The following is a 21,581-nucleotide window of genomic DNA, read 5'->3' as shown; positions in this document are numbered from 1 at the left end:
TTTGCGGTGCGTGTAGAGAACTTAATACGTGAGATACCCGCTGGACCGCGCAGCTGAACCGGGGGCTCTAGCAGTGTGCCAGGAGCCCCGCAAAGGCAGGGTTACCCCGCACGGAGCTCCGCGTGGGCTGCGAACCGCGAGGGGCCCCAGAGCGGCTCGCCCGGCACGGCCCCGGGCTGGGGGCAGGGCAGCGAGGCGTGCCGCGGCTGCGGGGCCACCGGGAGCCGCCGGGGAGGAGGCGCCGCGGGCGGGCGGGCGGGCGGGCGGCGGCCGCGGGAGGGCGCGGCGGGCGCGGCGGGCGCGGCGCGGGCGCTGCCGCAGAAGATGTCGGCGCGGCGGCCGTGGCCGTGCTGGCTGCTGCCGGCGCTGCTGTGCGGCGGCGCGGCGGGGTACGTGGTGGTCAGCTCCGTGTCGTGGCCGCTGCCCGAGGCGGCGGCGGACGAGCTGCACAGCTCCTCCACCGAGGAGGCGCTGCCCGCGCTGCTGGAGGAGGCGGGCGGCCTCTGGAAGCAGAGCTACCCGGCCTCGGCGTACCGCGAGGATGCGGCGCTGGGCCCGGGGCCGGCGGCGCGGCGGCCGGGGCAGGGGGCCGCCCCCTCCAGGATGTTCTCCTACCGGCGGGAGGGCGGCGGGGCGCCGGGACGCGCCGGGACCGCCCGCTTCCTCGCCCGACACAACACCTGGGGCTTCGTGGCGACGCGGGCCGCCCGAGGAAAGGTACGGTGGCCACGGCGCCCGCGGCACGCGTCAGCCGCCGGACGAGCGCCCGCGCCGCGCACGGAGCAGCGCAAACGCCGCGGGAGAAACCGCGCTCGGAGCTCGGGGAGGCAGGATGCGCGCTAAAAACCGCACCGGAGAGACACCTAAAAAAGCAAAATCTCAAAGCCAGGAGGCAGAGCTGCACCGCAGGGTTTGGAAAGGGGCTGTTTCAGGAGGATGAGGAGGAGGAGGAGAGCCTGCTGGGCTACCACAAAATCTGCCCGTCCGTCCAGCTATACCAGCTTAAAGGACGATTTCTCTTTCAGGAACAATAAACAAAATAGCTGGTCTGCTGTTGGGGTCATTCTTTTTTCCAGCTTTAAAATATTTCCTTTTTTAAAGTGAAACGTTAGGATGAGACACAGCATTCAGTGTCACTCAGACAAAAGGGAGAAAAAAGAGAAATAAAAAAAATTTAAAAGACACAACTTTCTGTTGAAAGTATTCACAGATTAATTAGCTTATGATTTTGAATTAAATTTAGAAGCACGTAAGTCTTCAGGAAGCTTGGCTGAGTGAGTGGCAGTTAATGTTATTGTGAAATACAAAGTAACAGATTGAAAAAAAGATACTGCTAAATTAATTTGTATGTAGACAGAAGAGACCTGTAATTCTACATCAGCTTTTGGAAATCCTATTAAACCATATGATTGTAACTCTTGGTTTGTGCTCTCGCCAGAAACCCTCAGTGGAATTCCAGCCATAATATCGTCTGCAGTTATCTGCCTCCAGACAGAACACAGAAGTAATACAGAAAAATCTGACTCATAATAAAATTTAAAATTTGGAGGATGGTGTTTGCTGCTTTGAATGCTGAACTATGCTGCCTGTGATCACAATTATTTTTGAGAATGCAGAGTAACATTAACCTTGCATGACAGACTATTTTAAGCAATGGGAACACATCCTGCAATATTACTGAGAGCTTTTTTTTTTAAATTGTAACTCTTAATAATAAACAAGGATTTGTATTTTCTAAGTTATGTAATATGATTAAAGCATTATTCCTGAGGGAAGCCAACAAAGACCATTTATAAGCACTATAAACATTAAAATTTTAAAGGCATATAAACATTAAAAATCAGAACGCATGCTACCCAGGTAACAACATCATCCAGGGTCTTCTTATTAACTATTCATATTTAATTTGATTTTGTTGTAAACGATTTAATGTATTGACAGATAATTTTACTGTTTAACATTTAATAGACCATGAGGAAAAAAGATCTGAAGACATGAAAAAAAGGAGTAATTAATTGAATATCTGTGATTGCTATTTATAATGGGATGAAAAGCATAGTAGGAGTATATGTCATTCTGAAGCACATTAATGAGTGTCACTACTGGGCAAGGACATTTCTGCATGCATTATAACCACTGCGTGTACACAGGGCAGTGTATGGGAGAAAATATTTTTGAAAACTTGGTTCCTTAGTGTCCCTTCTCTGCCATGAGAGGAGATGTTACTTTGGCTGGCTCGGTAGTTGAGACACGGCCCCCATCAGGAATCTGATGTTCCTGCCCAGGAAGCTGAGCTGATGTCCAGTTTGTCTTCAAACACAATTGTAACTCAAATGCTTTCTTGTTTTTGCAAACCGATGCAATCACACTGCAAGTCAAAACCAAAAGAGGAGGTACTATTAGAGTAAAAAGCAGGCTGAATCAAGGCTAAATTAGGCTCTATATCCTTTTGGGTTTAAGGAAAGGTACCACCAGTGGTTTAGAGTAAACATTTCCTGCCATTAATGGCAGCAAAAAAAGATATTTATGCACTCTAAACATTTTTAGTTTGATAGTTCCTTTAAGCTTAGTGTAAGAGAAAATGTTCTCTATAGTGTCATGGACAGGACTAGAGAGAAGAAATAGAAGAGAGATCTGTTTTCATAGAAGCATGATAGATCTAATTTAGAAAAAAAATGCTGTCTCATGATGATAGCAGAAAGTGGGAGCAATGGGGCTGGCTGTCCTCTCTGCTAGAGCCCTTGAGGGAATACCCCACCTTGAAAACCACCTATGTGCAAAGAGGTAACCTGTTGCTTATTTGGATTTTGCAGATCCAAGGTATGCCCTATGGGAACTGTTTACTTCTCAGCGATGGTCCCATCAATAACAGCACTGGAATCCCTTACTTTTATGTGACTCCAAAGGACGACACTGTGACAGATCTTCTGAAGAATCCCATGGCTTCTCTGACCCTTCCAGAGGCAGATGGAAATTTCTGCAGGTAACAGTTTTATCCGCCTCCTACTGCCTTCAGTGAGAACAGAGACCTCTGAGCAGAATGCTGGCTCCCCACCTTCAATGTCCTGCATTTATTTTTAACTCACAGTCAGCTACATGCTCCTTCCTATGTTGGTTTTTTGGTTTGTTTTTGTTGTTTTTTTTTTCCCCCAGTAAATTCCCTTGGTAAAGCACAGTAGAGAAAAGCAGAGGTGTCACTGAAGTATATTGGAACATCAACAGCTGGAGTGGCTTTCAGCTTGAACATTAACATACCTAAATTTTAATATCTTCTTGGACGTGCCTACATAAAATATAGGTGTTCAAGATCCTATAACAGTCTATAGTTATCTAGCCAATAAAATCCATAGAGTTTTAGAGGCTATCCAATTCACCTCCTTGCTCTGCTGAAAACTCTGGAGGCCCTGCTAAATGCCTTGACAGGCCTCCAGCTCTCTGGGTTCTGTAGGAGGACCTCAGGCTCCCAGTTCACAAGTTATATGTTCAGGCCCGTGATACTCCATCTGATTTCCACCTCTTCAGAGAATATGATGGAATGTGATATCTTTGCAATTTTTTTACACCTTATATATCACAAACAGTCAGTAAATGACCCCCCAAATAGAGAAATCCACATCTGAGGTTTACCTATCTACAACCAATCCCCAGTGCTTCTCTCCAGAGACAGCAGTGAGTTGACTTCTTCTTAATCATGTGATAGAATCTTAGATGGCCCTTAAGGTTTCTTCCAACACAAACCATTCTGTGATTCTAAATCCAACCTCCTGCCACAGACAGGGACACTTTCCACTATACCAGGTTGCTCAAAGCTGCATCCAGCCTGGCCTTGAGCACTTCCCAGGATGGAGCATCCACAGCTTCTCTGGACAACCTGTTCCAGGGTCTCATCACTCCCCCAGCAAAGAATTATTTCCTAGCATCTAATCAAAACCTACTCTCTTTTAGTTCAAATCCATTATCCCATTGTCCTGTCACTACATGCCCTTGTGAGAAATCCCTCCCCAGCTTCCTTGCAGGCTCCCTTTAGGTACTGGAAGTTTGCTTTTAAGGTCTCCCTGAAGCCTTCTCCAGGCTGAACAACCCCAACTGCTCAGCCTGTCTTTGTAGGAGAGGTGCTCCAACCCTACAATCATCTTCATGGCCTCCTCTGGACTTGCTCCAGCAGCTCCATTCCATTCTTTGCATATAATGAATAACTTCAGATCCCCAAAGCTTTACATGTGTAAAATGCATGGATGTAACCTCAAAGATGATTCAATTTCCCCCTCCATTCTTCTCTCCTTGAAAAAGACATATCTCTACCATATGTTTGTTTACAGTCAGTCATGTGGCAAACTTGGCTGGGTCAGCCTTGTGTGAAGTGTTACTTACAAAGGCCTCTTTACGTGACGAGGTACATGACACCGAAATTGTGTCAGACAGAACTCTGTTACCAAAGCAGGTCTTAGCTGACGTTCCAAGGAGAGCGAGAGAGAGAACTGGTAAGAACAGACTCCTTCAGAAAGAAATGGCACTAACACTTTTTATTCCAACTTAAGGTCCTCTTTGGGGAAGGAGAGGTTTTATCTTAAGACTAGATTTCCCCAGCTGAGGATTGCCTTTAGTATCATCCCACCTCTCAAGCCTGCTAGCTGAGAAGAACCCTGGGAAAAGCAGGGAATGGTAAATGTACAACATTACTGTTAAACTTACCTGTATTTGTCTTCAGAATATATTGTTTTCTAGAGAGTTATATGGTGGAAAAATGAAAATTTTCTTAGTCCAAAGCAGTACAAGTAATTTCAGGCTGACATCCTATTCACAAGGAATAGAAATCATGGCTTCCTCTTGCAATGGCAAATACCTAATAGGAAACATCTACCACCAACATTCATTAAGGTAATTCAGTCTTGAATGCTTGAAGAGGTCAGTGAATTAGTGAAGTTAACACTGGAATGGTTCTGTTTATTGCTCAAATATTTTCATTAAATATTTTGGATTAATAATTTAGAAAATAAATATATCCGTTCTTTCACTGCATTCATTTATTCCTGCTTTCTGAGCTTTTTCATTCAGTCTAATAGTAAACTTCCTATCCAGACCAAGTGCTTAAAAATGTATTTTAAGTCCTATGTCCTACTACTCAATGCCCTATTTTCAGAGGCCCAAGACTCGGAGCAGCTTCCATTGATGATGTGGAAATGTTGAGCACTCAGAAAACCACACGCCCACTTAGGCACTTAAGTGTGGCCTTTGATCCCTGACTTTAAACAGCCACTCTTGAAAGTCTTTGCCTCTTATGGCTTAGCAACATCATTGCCCTATTTACCTGTTTGGGAAGTGCCAATTCACAACAAAAGAGAAATGCTGCATGATTTACAGAAATATGAAATCCATATACACCACAAACCTTTGAGGATATTTATTCGATGTCTTTTTATTACATCACTATTAATTCTCAAATCCCTACTCTTTTGATCAGTATGCCAGATATTTGCTGCTGCTTGTTCTGCAGCCAGGGAAACCTGAATTCTGTCACCTGACTCTCCAGTACCCTCTGCAGCCTGAGACTGTGCTCTCTGGTGAGAAGAGCTCTCTGGGCCAAGAAGCTAAACCTGGATTTCCAAAACAGCTTAGTCCAAACTAATTATCATTTGCCACATCCCTACTCTCCCTCCCCTCCACCAGTCATGTGCTACCCTTTCCCCCATCACTTCTGGGCTTTGCCTTAGCCTGAGCTGAAACATAAATGTGAAGAAAATTATCCTGACAGCAAGAATAAGTTTTTCTGCTGATCCTTCTTCTTTTCATCCTGTGGCCAATATTGCTCCTGGCCTTGGAATCCCACCCCCACCCTCCAGCTGACCATATGGTGGGCCTATTTTTGCTCAGTAACCCAGCGGAAACCTCTTGGTTTGTTTTTTTTTTGTTTGTTTGGTTTTTTTTTTTTTTTTTTTTTTGTTGTTGTTGTTGTTGTTGTTGTTGTTTTTTTTTCTGGATGAGATTTCTACTGTTTTAGTAAGTTGAATCAGCTCCTCAAGAGCCAGGGAAGAGGAAAGGAGAGGGGAAAGGAAAAGAGGAGGTGGTGGAAAATAGAATATTCTCACTTTAGCAGGTAACCATACTCAAATATTGAGCTTACTATTGAATTGAGTACACAGGTTCAGAGTTTGATCAGTGTTCTATGCATTATTTATTTTGTTTTTACCTTCAGTTTCTTTTTCATTATTTCTGAAGTTCTCATCTGGAACAGATGTTGGTTTGCATTAGTGCAAAGGACAAGCAATACAGACAATGAAAAGCTGTGTCTTTACTTGAGCTACAATTTTTGGTTTTGATGGTACAAAAATGTGAGCAAGTTTTAAGGCTGTCTCTCAGCAAGGAAGGGTATAGGCAATGGACTTTACCTTTCTTCTCTTCCCTTCCCCTGTAACCAGGGTCAGAAATTAATGTATGTTTTAAACTAGGAAACCATGAGCATTTGAAAGCAGCACCATCTGAACGTGCAGCCCAGCACACCACCCCACTGTTACCCCACGCAAAGGGCCTCTGTGGGCAGCGCGACACTGAAGAAAACAGCACGGTGTCCAGGCCCTACTGCCAGTGCTTGGGGTGGCTGTCCCCAGCTTCAGGGTGCACTTGACCAGCTGAGATAGACGGGCTGTGCCATGCAAACAGCACACAGCATCCTCAGTGCAGAGCTTTATGTGATGGCTCAAGTTTGGTACAGCCAAAGTTTTCTTTACTAGCACTATATGAGAGGCAAGACATTTTGCTCTGTGAGACCTCGGGTCCTGCTAGCATTAAAATGGAATCTATGAGGTTTTCTTTGCAAAGGAAAGTGTCATTCTTGTGAGACATTCTCTTCAAGTGCATCATTAATTTTTTTGGTTTCAAAATAATGATGTAAAATAGCTAAATGAGCAATATTCTGTGTGAGAAAGTTCATGTCCTTGCATGCTGGCAATGCATTTGTAGCTTGTTTTCATGTGGAACTTCATTAGAATTCCATTATTAATCTACTCTGAGTTGCAAGAATCAAAATAAATGTGAAAGCTGATCGGTGCCTGTAGCCAATGCTCCTGGGAGTATTTGGCACTCTCCTGAAAAATGCTTCTGACCTATTGCATGCAAAAGAAATCTCTGGCCTTTAGAAAGAAAACATAGCTGACATTTCAATGTCTTCGTGTACCTAATGAGTTTCAAGTGACTTGTGTACACCAATTTGATATTAAATTTATTTAGTAGCAAATTTCATTTGTTTTCTTTCAGAACAGACTCAAGTTCCAAACCTTGACAATGAATATTTTCTCTTTCAAGGATGTGAGGAATACAGACTGGCCTTTATGGTGCTCCAACCTCAATATTTAATCAGCTGGAGAGAAAATTTGAAAACCCTAAACTAATAAGAAAAATAACATTTAATACTGAAAGAAAGAGAGCTGCAATGCATCTGACTAGGCACTAATAGCAAGACATTTTAGTATTGCAGCTACAGTTTGGACTCCTCATCTCTGACCTAGAGAGTACCATTTCCCAGAGGGAGACGGGCTGCCCCTCTCTGAGAAGGCTCTGATGGCCAGGATAGAGACAGCATTTGTTAGTAACTACACAGCATTGCATCTGAAGGCTGATAAATGGATAATAGAGGAAAGAAAAATTAAATGGTTCAGGGCTATAAATAGACTGGTATGTCTATGCCACTGGCAAGCTGAAAAGATTGAGTTCCATTCTTGCAGCTTTCAGAGGCAGCAAGACCAAGCCCGACATTAAAGAATAGAGCAGCTATTGTTCTAAACACATTTCACAACACACAGGCTGCTCAGAGGATTCCTCTTTCCAAGTAAGCTCCTGAGTCTGCCTCATTACAGCTGCAGTCTGGAAAACAGGCAATTAATTTTAAACGTGTGTCACCTCCTTGACATCAGGTTCAGCACATTCACAGGGACACACTGCAGCTTTCTTAGAGAAGGAGCAGTCACATGGCTGCCATGAACTGGTTTTCATACAAGGGAAGAGCAGCGAGCTTTGGAGTCAGTCCACCTTTGGTTTTTTCCTGCTATTAGTTGAGGATGGTGTTTCAAATCCTCACTGCAGACCATGAGTGATTTTCATTAATTCAGATTCCCCTCCTGATTCATGATATCCATCAGAGCCATTTTACCCACCATACTCATCTGGTGCTTGAGCTAGCAGATTGGCATGATCAGGCAGATGTCTTCAGTGGACATAAGCTGACACTGTAGGTTTCCTAAATGCTGCATGGAAAATGTTGGCAGGAAGTGCTGAGCCACCAAGCCATGGGAAGAGAAGAGGAATTTTGTGGGTCTGGGTTCCTGCTGTGTTGTGGATCGGCAGCACGCACAAACATCCAGCTTCATTCCCTGGGCAATCCTGAGGGACAATAAGGCTGCCGTGGGTGGAAGGCACAACCTTTGAGATGTCATATGGCCACTCAACATATAACTACAGCTGGGTTTGTAGAGTCACCATTGTTAATATGAGATTAATGTAACAAAGAAATCTGGTACTGTACCTCCACACAATGAGAAATTACGCATGCAGAAGACAAAGGCTGAATTCAGACATCCATCGCTTTTTGAGATCCACCTCCTGATTCTGTGGCACAGATATATTTCTAGTTCTGTATTTATATTGGCCCTTTTTAGTCATATACAAATAATTATGTCAGTAGTTGTTCCTGAAAAATCTGTACTTAAAAAAATCTGTATTTTAAAAAAAATTAAAAATGAAGGTACCAAATTAGAAAGTCAAACATGAAACCTACTATCATCATGACCCAATGCACACAATACAGCTCTAAATTACTATTTTTCCTGTATTCTTAAATAACCAACTTCCTAAAATCCCTTTTCTAGTGAAATAGTGTTTCTCTGACTCTGTTTACAGAAATAGTTGATGCTGCGATTCTTTTTTTTCTGCATGAATTGTCTATGGTTAAACTATATAAAAGCTTCCTGTCTGAAACACAGAGTTCAGCTGAAGAAATGCATGGTTATTGTCAACGGAGAGAGGCAAACAGACTGGCTTCACGTAACACATTGTAGTTAAAACATTTTACGAAGGATTATCTTCTAGAAAGAGTGAAATTATTTAAAGCACATTAGCTATTATTAACATTAACATATTAAACACATTAACATATTAAAACACATATACTAGGAGCACAGGCTCACTTAGATGAATAGAATAGCCACTGGACCAATACACTTTAGCTCCCTGGCTTGACTTCAGATTCAGAACAGAAGACCTCTTCCAAAAGCAAAGATGTTCTAACTAACTTTGCTGGTGCCCAAACCTGTCTGATAAAGAAATTCTTGTGAAAATCAGAGCAGGGCAGATCTGCCTAGCCATATCCGGTTGAAGGCCAGCAACAGCTTTTCAGATTATGAAATTGCTTTCAGTGGAGATTTTGTTTGACGTTCATGCCATACAGATTAGCAGCACCCAATACACTCTTTCTGCTTCAGAGACTCTGGTAGTTAGTGGTGAACAAATAAAATGAACGAGAAGAGTAACTTATTTTTCAAAATTAATCACATTTATGAATCAAAATTATATGCACTTTACAGTAATTCTCTAAGGACAGAGCATTCCATCCCTTCCTTTCTGTAGATTTTAGAAGACAAAAATCCTATGGTGCATTTTATATAGTAAAAAATAACTCTGCCTTTTCACCTTGTGCCCAGTTTGAGGCTATGTGAAGAGGAGCCCTGTGGAGGGTGTGACAGAGTCACCTACCTACCTTGCATCCATGGGAGGTGACAGGGATGAACTGTGTCAGCTGCCAATCCCCATCTCCTAATTACATGGGTTTTCACAACTGCTACTATTATAGGAGAGCTTAGAATGTGTGGAAGCAGTCATTGCCCTTATGCCACTCATGAGCTGTGTGCTTTAAAGTAGAAAAAAATGTAGGGAAACTGTTCTCTGGGGCTTTCTTCTTGGCTCTCTGTCTCTTCTTTTCTGCAACAGGAGAAAGCTCTTTCCCAACTTCTTTTCTCTTCAACTCTGAAGAAATAGAGGGATAAGAGCAGTGATTTCTCACATGGCAGTGAGAATTGTATTCAGGGGACATATGTGTATCCTCCCAGGGAGGACAGAAGGTCTTGTTTCCTCAGGGAGAAGGATGTCAGCTCCTTTGTGGGAAAAGGAGTCTGGGGAAGAAAAAGAGAGGGATTCCTCTGCATAGACCCCTGCTTCCACACCCAGACTGGAACAGTACTGAACCCTCCTGCCTTTCTCCTACCAGTTCCTTCCCAAGTGCCTTCCAAACTCTTAATTTGCTTTCCTGTTGATTTGTGGTAGATCAGGGTCACCTCACTAATGGATTGCAGAGGCTGAGAATGAAGATAATCCTCAGGGATGCTTTGGTCAGAAACCAGGACACAGACCATCATCAGTCAAAGCAGAGATCTTGGCTGTGAAAGGGAATCCTAACCAAGTCCCAACATCATCATCTTATGTGCCAATATAACCACAGCAGCTTGAAGTGTAGGTTCATAACACCTGGACTTGGATAGTTGCTGTATAAAAACCTTCTAATTAAACTCCAAGACATGGCTAGTGTAGTAAACAATTTAATGAGTAGGTGGCACTCTTCACTCTGAACACTCTTGAACCAGCACCCAGAAACTGCGGAAGTGTTACATAGTAAAATAAGTGGGACATGGTCATTAGCAGTGTGTTTTGCAGCATTGCATTTCTGTTGGGAAATACTTTTTTACTTGGATGCAGGCCTCTCCTTAAGCTCAGTAAAGCTGGCACCTTTGTAGGTGATACCATCTCACACACTTGGAAGAAAACTGCCTGGACTGGGTCAAACTCTGCATACCTACTTTGCTCACTGTAAGCAGAAGAACAGGAACAATCAATTCTTCTGTCTTCACAGATCAGATGAATAATTAAGATGACATCTCTTAATGCACTGTTTTCTTACAAAATGCATAAACTGAATGTTCTTTCATTTTAATCTGGCCTTCCTAATTTTCTGCAACAAAGCATATGTATTTGAAATAAGCATGAAAAGAGAATGTGTTCCCTATTGCTTGGTTTTCTTTCACAGGTACCTGCTTTCTCTTCCCCTCAGTTCATATTTTACTATGGCATTCATGAAGTCCTCTCTATGGAGACAGAGGGCTTGATTCTGGTAAAGACAAACCACCTGAGAAACCCTCGGGTTTCCTCAACAGAGCAACAGTGTCACCATCTCTACCCCTGACTCTTCCTCCCCCTCACACCCAGTCAGGAGCACACAAACATTGCATAAAGCTGCTCCTCTGCATCTACTTGTTCTTATGCCAGCAAAGATGAGAGGAACTCAGGAACTGAGACCTGAATATGTATTTATACAGAGGCAAGAAACGTCTAGTGAATGCATGACTAGACCTTTACAGATGCAAGTGAGGAATGTTTTAGTAAATATCCCTTTATTATCTTTAATAAAATATGACACAAACCCCTGACTATATCACCTTGCTCCAAGGAAGCAAATCCTGCATTTGTATTAGTTGCACTGGCAACAACACTGAAAACTCAAGACCCATTCACAACATTTAGAAATGGTAATAGCTGTAAGTTTAGTGGGTTTTGATGGTTTAAGAAGTATAAAAGTAATCCAACATCATTAGGGAAATACTATGCCAAAAAAAAAATGCAGAAGCAGATTAACTTCAGAATATGAAGGGTTCCTTTGAAAAAGAAAATACTAAATGCAAATGTCAGATTAGAATACAAGGTTCCTAATCTGAAACAAAAAACCTATGATAAGAGGCAGGCCTGAAAGCAAAACCAAGAAAGTAATAACAGTGTGCTGAACTCAGATGTATCATTGCCCTGTTCAGCTCTTCCAAAACTTCACCTAACACAATCTCAACAAATACTTTGTTTGAGTCTTTTCCCAGAAAAACAAACTGACCTTCCAGAATATTATTCCAATATGCAAAATTCAGTTTGAATAATTTTTACTGGGAAGACAGTATTATGTGTGTCAATCAGTGTAGCACCCTGCTTCAGGAGAATGTACAGAAAACTGTAAACAGAAGAAACCAGGGGAGAAAAAATTAAAACATAAAAAAACCTATTCAAGCTATGGATGGACAGTGCATGGGCTTTGTTGTCAGCCAAATATGTGGAGAGCAGCTTTTCTTGTCAATTGTGGAAGAGTCACATCAGACACTAGTCCTACTAGGCAAAACTTTCTCAGCAAAAGCAGGCAGGGTTCACTGCTTAACCACAGCTACATCAGCTCTATTGCCTACTCAAAATCAAATACTATGCTTTCAGAATAAACATAGACTTGCACAAAACCACAAATAATTGTAATCTGAGAAGGTCAGACCAAAACTTCTCACTGCTCCTGATCACATCCAAAATCTATCACCTCAATCTGCTCTCTGAAACACAGACATCTTTTAATAACAATCTCTTTCAAAATCCTCTCTTAAAATAATTAATCACATACTACCTAGGAGCTGTGTGCAAGAAAGACACTTGCAAATATTCCTGCTTTTCCTGGCTCTTCAGTTGTTTTATGATATTGTTTGGCTGTGGAAGAAATTATATCATATATTCAAATGCACAGTTGTTTTGAAGCAATTTTCTGAACTGAATTTCTGCATGCAAGAAGTCCCTTTCCTTCATCAATAGAAATGTTAAATATATACTGACTATATAAACATATGCAGAGGGCTTTGGATACAGTATTAAAATTAAGCATAAAAGATACATTAAGCATAAACAATACATCAGGAGATTGCTTCAAATGGACTTAAACACTTCACCATCCAGGGCCAACAGTTGCAAGAGTGTGAATGTGCACTGCCCTGGCTGCTGGACACGCAGACCCTCAGCTGACACCCTCTGCATGTGGGATTGGCTCCTTTCTCTTCAACTGTATTCACTGTATTTGCCTTTATTTATTTGTGTTTTGGTGGGTGAGCATCTCACGGGGCCATGGATGCTGGGCAGCCACACAACACCCAAAGCCCACACAAAAGAGATCCCAGGAGCTACAGGTGTCCCTGAGGCATGGAGCTGTGTTCCTTAGGGAATCCCAGGAGCTATAGGTGTTGCTGGGGCATGGAGCTGTGTTCCCTAGGGACAGAGCACTTTCAGGCCACTGGAACCCAGACATGAAGTGACATCTTCAGCAGGCACTAGGAGTCAGAGCTGAGGATCTATGGTGTACCAAGGCGATCATTTAGACAAGTTTGTACTCTGCATACACACTGATAGAAATAAACCCATGTGCCTGGGCAGGGAATGCAGATTTTTGGGTACTCAGAACACCACTTTTATAACTTAAAATATTTTACTAGAGAAAATTAGACCATTATAAGTTGATGTGGACAAAAATTTGAGCCTGATCTTTGGCCTTGACCCTTCCCATCAGTAAGCATGGGAGAGGAAAACAAATACAAGTGGAATTTGTCCAAAAGTTGTTAAACAGAACATCCCCTTCAGACAACTGCTGCTCCAGACTGAACAGGACACTGAAATAGTGTCCCTGAGATGATGTGACTGCAAATGGCACTTTGGAGGTCAGGCTGCAGACAGTGGCAAGTGTTTACTGGACATAGTCAAGTATCAATCAGCCTCCTGTACTTCCTTACATATCTCTGTTCATGACCCTCATTAGAAAAGCAGCTCTTTTATCTAGTGAGCTACACAGTCTCTCATAACCATCTGTGGAGAATCTGCAGGTGTTAAATTAGCTGTAGAAGGATGCCCATATGTTTCCTGCATACACTAGACACACATTGAGAAATATAACCAAAAATGAAGCCATTGCAGATTGCACACAGTTAAGGCTAAAGGGCTCAAGCCAAGATCTTTAAGTAAAATTGTTCATGGGTGAGATGTAATTTACTGTGATTAAAACACAACGAAGAAGAAATGCAGCTTTCTTTTCCTAATGTAGTTTCTTGGGCTGACATGGGAACACTGTTCCCTGAGACACTAAGTAGTCTCAAACTGCTGGCAACAGGACTTTGGGCTGCTCAGTATTTGCCAGGACTAAGCCTTTGCAGTCATTTCATACACTATTATTTTCTGCAATTGGTAGATTTACTTATGATTTATATCCTTGTATTGTATATGTCAGAGTCAGCAATTGCACAGCAGTTACTAATGGGAGTTATTTATTATTACTATATACAAAGAGCCAAAAAGTAACAAGTACCTTCCCTGGCTTGGTCTGAAGGCAATTGGAGAACTTTTCTATTTGGTGTAAAGCACTTGAAAAATGGGTAAAAAATGAGCAAGGATTGATTTTTTAGGATAAGCACAATGAAAAGACCTTATGTTTTACATACAGATACACATGTTCATACTCTTTTCTGTAGGCATAGGCACTAACCATCTCACTACTTCTTCTCAAAATCCTGTACAACTGTCTGGGAATATTGATATTTTCACATTTTTTTACAATCCAGTAAATACTAATCCAATTTTTGTGAGCATAAATTAAGATTAATCAACTATCTACAGCAGAGCTATGTGTCAGTCGAGTGTTCCTTCCAGACTTCCCTCCTCCACCAAACAGTATAGCTGGGAATAGAGAAAAGCCATAAGGCTTGACAGAGCTTTTTATATGTGAGCAGGAGTCCACACTTCTCCAAAACCCTTAAGAAAGTGAGCAAGCAATTACTCATGAGCAATTTTCTTTGTGCACAGAAAAAATGTAATTGATCCAGAGGATCCAAGGTGCGCCAGGCTGACTCTCACAGGACAGATGGTCACGGTGCCTCCAGAGGAAGTAGAATTTGCCAAGCAAGCAATGTTTTCCAGGTCTGTATCTAACAGGCACGTAGAAGAGTGCAACCCATGGGTTTGAGACAAATACACAAATGTGGCTGTTTGGTACTGAAAATCTGAGAAACAACAAGGCTGACCTTTGCTTTGGGGCCATGAAGCAGGCTGGCTTCTGTGTGGCTTGGAATGACAGACCTTTTAACTCTTGATAAAATGAAATATGGAAATGAAATTAGTTACTGTTGGACTCTGGTGAGGCACACAGTTTATAATCTGGGGATTATGAAGATATGTTACCTGGTTCTAAGGAGAGATTCCATAATTCCATGGTGTATTTGTTATCTTGAATGATTCTACCCCACCTTATGACAGGTAAGTGGACTCAGAGACAGAGCAGATGTCTGCTGCCTTACAGACATTTTCAGGGTGGAGCTTACAAGTTTAATTACATCTCCTAACATCCCAGCTGCTTCAAAGCCACTGACTGAACAGTCTCCTTTGAACAGATGCAAGCACAACCCAGATGTGTAGCAAACACACAGGGTATGCCCCCATGCCCTTCAGTGGGTTTCCAGAATCAGGTGTGAAAAGCCTAAACCTTAGCTGGGGCACACACCTCCCACACGGGCTGCCAGGGATTGTCCTCCAGGTGCACCTTGCCTGGTCAATCAAATACTGCTGGGAAACTGGGATAAGCTTGGATCCAAAACAGCCCAGAGATGGTATTCCTTCTGACCTGCAGGATGGGGTCAGGGTGGGACGCTATCACTGTGTGCCACCAATAGCAAAAATGGAACCATAAACATATGGAGCCATATTGACACACAAGCCTTCTTTACAAACTTCTCAGGAATTAGATTTCCATCTGATCCAGAGTCCACCAGCACCTCAGCAGAGGATGCTCTGCTGTCAGGGTGCAAGAGTCAGAATGATAATGATAAAGTGAGGGCTGCTGGGGCACATCCAGTGCCAGCAGCATCTGATGCCACTTACCAACCCCAAAATCATAGGTGCTCAAAGGAACAACTCAGAAAATGGTAGGAAACACCATTCTCCCAATGAGCGGGAAACCAAGAGGTTGCCAAACCAAGCACCTCTGCTACAGGGTCCTCTGCAGGAGCAGAGGGCAGTGAGCCAACCCTGCCCAGACTTGCACCACTTCCCACCCATGTTCCTGTGAACGCTGACTTTAAATGTGGTATCCAGCAATCCATCTCTGTGGATTGCTGCTGAACTTCCCACAGCTACACTTGCTGGGGCTTGGGGAGCAGCCATCTGCACCCAGTCATGGAGAATCTGTCTGACCTAGCTGTAAGGGAGACAAGAGAAATGAGACAAAAATATGGGATAAGAAGGCTGTCGGAGGTGACAGCTTGCAGAGACAATGCTCTACCCAGTTTTATTAGCCCTCCCTCTGTACCACTACCAGTGCTACCAAAGATGTAGGATTTTCAGGATGCTGTTTCCTTTAAACAGATACAAGCACAACCCTGACATACATTCAAAGAGTCTTCTCTAACTATTTTTCACTTACTCAGAGACCAAACAACATCTATCTTTAGAGATAGATAGATTCTGCAGTGGGGGAAGGTGTGATTGCTGGCTGCCTGTGTTGCAGTTCTCCCAGACTGGGGTGAGAAGATCGTAAGGGCCAAAAAGATGAATGGTGGTGTTCTCATATCTCAGGTTTCACTCTGCCTGAGCACACCAGGCTGAAGAAAAAAGCAGATGATGTCTATGCTTTGGCACATCTTCTAATATTTTTTTTTGCTTTTCTTTGTCCTTCCAGGCACCCAGTGGTAAGAAAGTGGCCTCGTAGCTATGAGTGGTTCTTCATGAAAATGAACATTGAACACATCTGGCTTCAAAGCTGGTATGGAGAAGTTTCTCCCATTGCAGTAGAAGAGTATTTAAAAGCAGTTCCAAATAAAGGATGATTGAATGGGCTTTGAGATAAAAATCTCCTGAGTTTCCTTTCCAAACACTTTTAAAATTTCATGGTAGATGGTTTCTTTAGAGTGATGTTTTTCTTCTTCTCCCAAAAGGCTCCAAAATAGCCCTGTCTCACATGGAGCAGAATGAAAATAAATCAACACAGACTTTCAAATTATAAAGGAGAGGTGGATATTAGCCCTACCCTGCAATGTACAGACTTGTCATTTCAAGCAGGCAATGCGTCATCTGAAATGCTGTTTTTAAAACGCTTTGTATCTGTTTGTTTTGACTTCTATTGCTGTGCACCCACAGGGAAACTACACTATGTGCTAAATATAATGTTCTGAATTGCAGAAAATGCAAATTGCCTACTCAGAACCCTCTATGCATTGTGGAGGTATTACTGCTGCTTGGTCTCCCTTGATTTGTAAGTACTTTAAGAGAAACTTAATAGCTGCAAATTTAGGTATTTAAGTTTTAAAACAAATTATTTGCTAAAGCTGTCCTCATTTGCTAACTTCTCTTTTCTATATGTGCTTTTCCCTAATTAGATAATTTGATGTTTCACTTGGAAATTGAGTAAAACTTCTCTCTTTAGCAGAGAAAATGCAATCAGTTCAAAAAACACAGCTCCATATAACTTGCCTGTGACACAAAGCTGGTTAAACACATTAAAAGCCAAAATCAAATCAGCCCCACAAGGATTATCTCAAAACAAGTATAAACATTCTCCTAAGAAGAATTTAAGTAAATGTTCTCAGCTAGCCTGTTCCTGTTGAGACAGGAAAAGTATTTTTAATAGCCTGTAGTCCCATTTTTTTTTTTTTTTTTGCCTCCCTGCTCCAGCCACTGCTTTATTTTTAACTGGCTTCTGCAACTGATTTTTTGTAAGCCCTCACTAACTCACTGAGGGGTGGAGCCTGTTCCTTAACTCTGTTTCCTTCACCAAGATTTAAAGCGCTTGTTCATGCATTTATTTTTTAAAGAAGCCTAAAGATGTTAAGTATTTCAGGACATGAAAAACTGCTTTTCTTGGTGTGGAAAGTGCAAACTTCATTGCAAACACATTATAGGCTTCTCATGTAGTAATACCAAAAGAGTTCAAAGGTATTTTAATCACTGTCAGCTCTTTCTCTAGATGTCCTCCTGGTAAACTTATTCTGCAGTTCTTAAGGGTATCACAGAAAGAAAATTCCCATGGCTAACCCGCCAAGTCACCACACAGTTTGAAAATTATATGGCTGCTCTCCCTATTACATTAAGAAGGAGACACATTGGGATGGGGTTTATGTGCCTGTGGGGAAGGTCTTCCAGCATCCTGGGGAGTGCACTTGATCTCTGGTCATCAGCCTGCACCACATCTGGGCTGGGGAGGAGCCTGGGTGCCTGGGTGAGTGCCTGAGCTTGTACAGGTTAATCCCTGGGCAGAGCTCAGAGGCAGCTGCATGAGCTATGATCAGCTGGAAGCCAATTAAGTGTAGCTGAGCTTATTTTGGCTCAGGCATGGAGAGAGAGAGAGAGTCATTTCCAGAACAGCTGGGCACCATGCTGGTGTAACTACAAGGGGCTCCAGGGTGCCCAACTTGACCCTAGGGTGAGTCCCAGCCCCCAGGTATCACTACTATTCCTGATATTCTGTAAGAAGCCAAGGCAAATAAGGGGGAAAACTTTGTTTAGACATTCACTAAGCTTTTTTTTTAATTTTTGTCTCATTGCCAAAGACTTTGTTAGCCGTGCAGATCTTTTGCAGAGGTAATTACACAAAAGGAGGAAGTGTCCTGCCTGAATCTACTTCCTTTTTTTTTTTTCTTGGCAGATGAGCTGCATTTTCACATTTGAGTTTGCCCCTGAATCTTGCATTGTGTAATACTGAAGCAAGATGGCCCATCCTATACAGATTTATAGACTACCATCAAGTGAAATCCTCCTCTATTCCTATAATTTTGCCGTGGGGATCTTTGCCCGCTATGGATTTGATGACTTTGTCCATTAGGATTAATGGGTTTTTAAAACTGAGTTCAACAGGAAGAATACCAGTCCTTGTAAGATAATTTCACAGGTGTAACATTTCTGAGAAATGCATAATTGCGTATTTCCTATGCAATGCATAATTGCATATTTCCTTATCCCAGTTCACTACTATTCCCAGAGAAACCTGAAACCCCCATTCTGCCCCCCACTCCTAAATATACACAGATTAAGCAAATCCAGATACAATCTTAATGTTTAAACAAACTGAAGAAGAGAGGAAGAATTTTAGAAGTGCTACTGTTACTGTACTCTCAATTTCATATTCACATCCCCTGGCGACATTGACATGGTCCTATGTCCTATCCATTACCTTATTAACAAGCCTTGAAGCAGTAAGGGGTTGTGTCAAGATGGTTCAGAAGAGCTGTAATGGTTTAAGAAGTCAGTGTGTACTAAGAAAGGTTTTGAATTTACAACACACTACTTGTTACAGGCTGCCTTCCTGCACACACAGATTAATTGGAGTAGCTTCTGTATTGTAAAATGACACATTCATCAAGATGATTTTCTGTATGGACCTGCTGGGAGGCTCTTGACAGAACATTAAAAAATTAAATGCTGGTGACATGTAAAGTGACAAAAGGTGTCTCATGAAGAAATGCTGTCTTATATCATCTGTTCTCATTTCATGCTTCCTTCACCCAAGGAATAACTACCATGTGAGTCCTTGAAAGTCTGTAGAAATTCATCAAAAAAATGACCTGCAGATTTTGAATGGAATTTTCCAGACCAAAAAAAAGGGAGGTGACAGTAATTTGCTTATTTGGGCTTTATATTATTATTTATAGGCTAGTTCTCATTTTTCTTCAAACAGACAAATGTCTCAAGTAATATTAGTAATGACATGGTAAGTGATGTTTATTGGAGCTTTTTACTGAGTTTTATCTGAAATACCACAACAGAACCAAACTTCCTTAAGACTGTAGAGTCTGATCTTGCTTCAGTTCAATTCAATACCAAAAATCCCATTTATTTATTGAGCTTTAATTATTGGATCAAACAAGCATTTTCATAAGTCTTGATAAGCTCTTATGTATTTATTAAGCATTTCAACTAGCTGATGTGTAATTTCCATGTGTTCTGTATTTTCATTATTTCTGTAGCTTCCCAAAAAAAGGCTGTGCAACATGATTAAAATTTTACCTGTGGTATTGGAATGTTTAAAAGATGTATTTAGTAATTTCTGTATACTTGAAAAAAGAAAAATGAAGTTGAAAGTTGGGTTCTCACTTCTTGCTAATTTGGGCAAAAGAAATGCAGGTACAGGATTTAGGCACAGCTATTTTGAACTGCTGTTCTTATTTAACCAAAGAATGCTGTTTCTGATGAAATTTTCATCACTTCAGTGGTTGAAATGCGACCTGTCTCATTTCTGGATGTGTATTGCAATTTGCAATGTACTTTGATTTCTACAAATATTGGAAGTTGTTAACAATATGGTCATGAAGAAGAAATGTAAATAAAACAAATTTCAAAGCAGAAACTGTATAAGGATATTCTTCAGTATAGCATTTGCCAGAGTAACCCACATTGTGCCAACAATCATTACAATTTCTGTCTGACCTGAACATCTGTTTTGGTTTTTTCTCCCTGAGTTTTCCTGGACCAAGTTAATTTCTCTCAAAATATTTGTGGGAATTGAGACTCCAGCTTGCCTTTTCTCTGGCAGAAAAGTCTAGCCAAGCACCTTTTGTCCTTCCTTCATCTTCTCATTTATTGTGTTCTTTGCTTTCACTGTAGCAGTTAAATGTCACTCTTAAAGTTCACTCTTCTGCACGTAGGAACGGAGCACTCATCTCTTTGGTGTGCATTAATAGTGTTTTGGAAGTTTCCTCAGTGCTATTTCTTCCCATGCCAGCCTAGATCTTACAAGTTCTTGTTACAGCTTGTTCTCTTCTCTCCACTTTCCTCTGAAGCATTTTCTTAAACCAAGTCTGACAATTTACCTTCTTACCTTGTTTTCCCACACCATCTCCTTTCAACAAAATTCAAGCTCTCATACTAAAATTCCCACTTCATATCCAATATAGAATAGAATAGAATAGAATAGAATAGAATAGAATAGAATAGAATAGAATAGAATAGCACCCTCTGTTAGGCTCAAATAACAGCCTGTGTTTCCTATTTACACTTTAAATCTTTGTCTTCCCACTGGTTGGACTGCATTTACTGTAAGAACTGTGACCACAGTTACCTAACCTGCACAAATCTCAGTCAACACCAGCTTCTTATTTCCAGCAATCTGTATTTTTAAGAGAACACTTCCTGCAGCTGGTTTCTTCCTTTTTACTTACTGTTTTTACATTTATCCCATTTCTGGAGTGATGTCTATTCTGACTACACCAAGTGTCTTTAATTTATTTACAAAAAACCAAACTAACAAAACCAAACAAAAATCAAAACAGAACAAAATAATTAAAAGACCCAACCAAACACTTATTTGAACATTTTTGGAATCACTGAAGTACTTTCATTTTTTAATCTTCTTTTTGCTAAGTACTGAATTTGTGCTTCTTCCAAATTGTGTTGCTTGTCATCCTTCAATAAAGCTCACCTTTTACCTGCCTTTTCTCTGCTCCACATGCCCTCTCCCATCTGACATTTTGCTAGATGCTCATTTCCTTATCCTCTTTTCCCTATTTTTTTGCATTAACTCTGATTCTTCTATCTTCTTTCCACAGCCCCTTCCACGTTACTTTTATCTACTCAGTCTTGTCTTCTTGATTTTGCTACTTTAATCTTCTTGTCACTATGCTCAGTGCCTTTGGAGAGGATCTTAACACTGACAAGTCTTATTTTGGGAGAATGCGAGAGAGTAGGTTCAAGGAATACTTTGGGTTTGAAGGTATTTGTTTGTTTGT

At 41.6% G+C, this 21,581-nt stretch overlaps 1 protein-coding gene across 1 annotated transcript; it reads left to right on the top strand.

The window, feature by feature from the left end:
• Positions 1 to 287: 287 nt before the first annotated feature.
• Positions 288 to 20,203, top strand: CREG2 (cellular repressor of E1A stimulated genes 2). Its single transcript, XM_038151341.1, has 4 exons — positions 288 to 717; positions 2,814 to 2,983; positions 14,677 to 14,790; positions 16,544 to 20,203. The coding sequence occupies exons 1-4, from the start codon at positions 325 to 327 to the stop codon at positions 16,689 to 16,691; spliced, it is 825 nt and encodes a 274-aa protein (XP_038007269.1). The 5' UTR covers positions 288 to 324; the 3' UTR covers positions 16,692 to 20,203.
• Positions 20,204 to 21,581: the final 1,378 nt, after the last annotated feature.

This window comes from Motacilla alba, chromosome 1 (genome assembly GCF_015832195.1).
Source record: "Motacilla alba alba isolate MOTALB_02 chromosome 1, Motacilla_alba_V1.0_pri, whole genome shotgun sequence".
Taxonomy (NCBI): Eukaryota; Metazoa; Chordata; class Aves; order Passeriformes; family Motacillidae; genus Motacilla; species Motacilla alba.
Note: the sequence above shows the minus strand (reverse complement) of the source record. Positions and strands in the feature narration are given on the sequence as shown.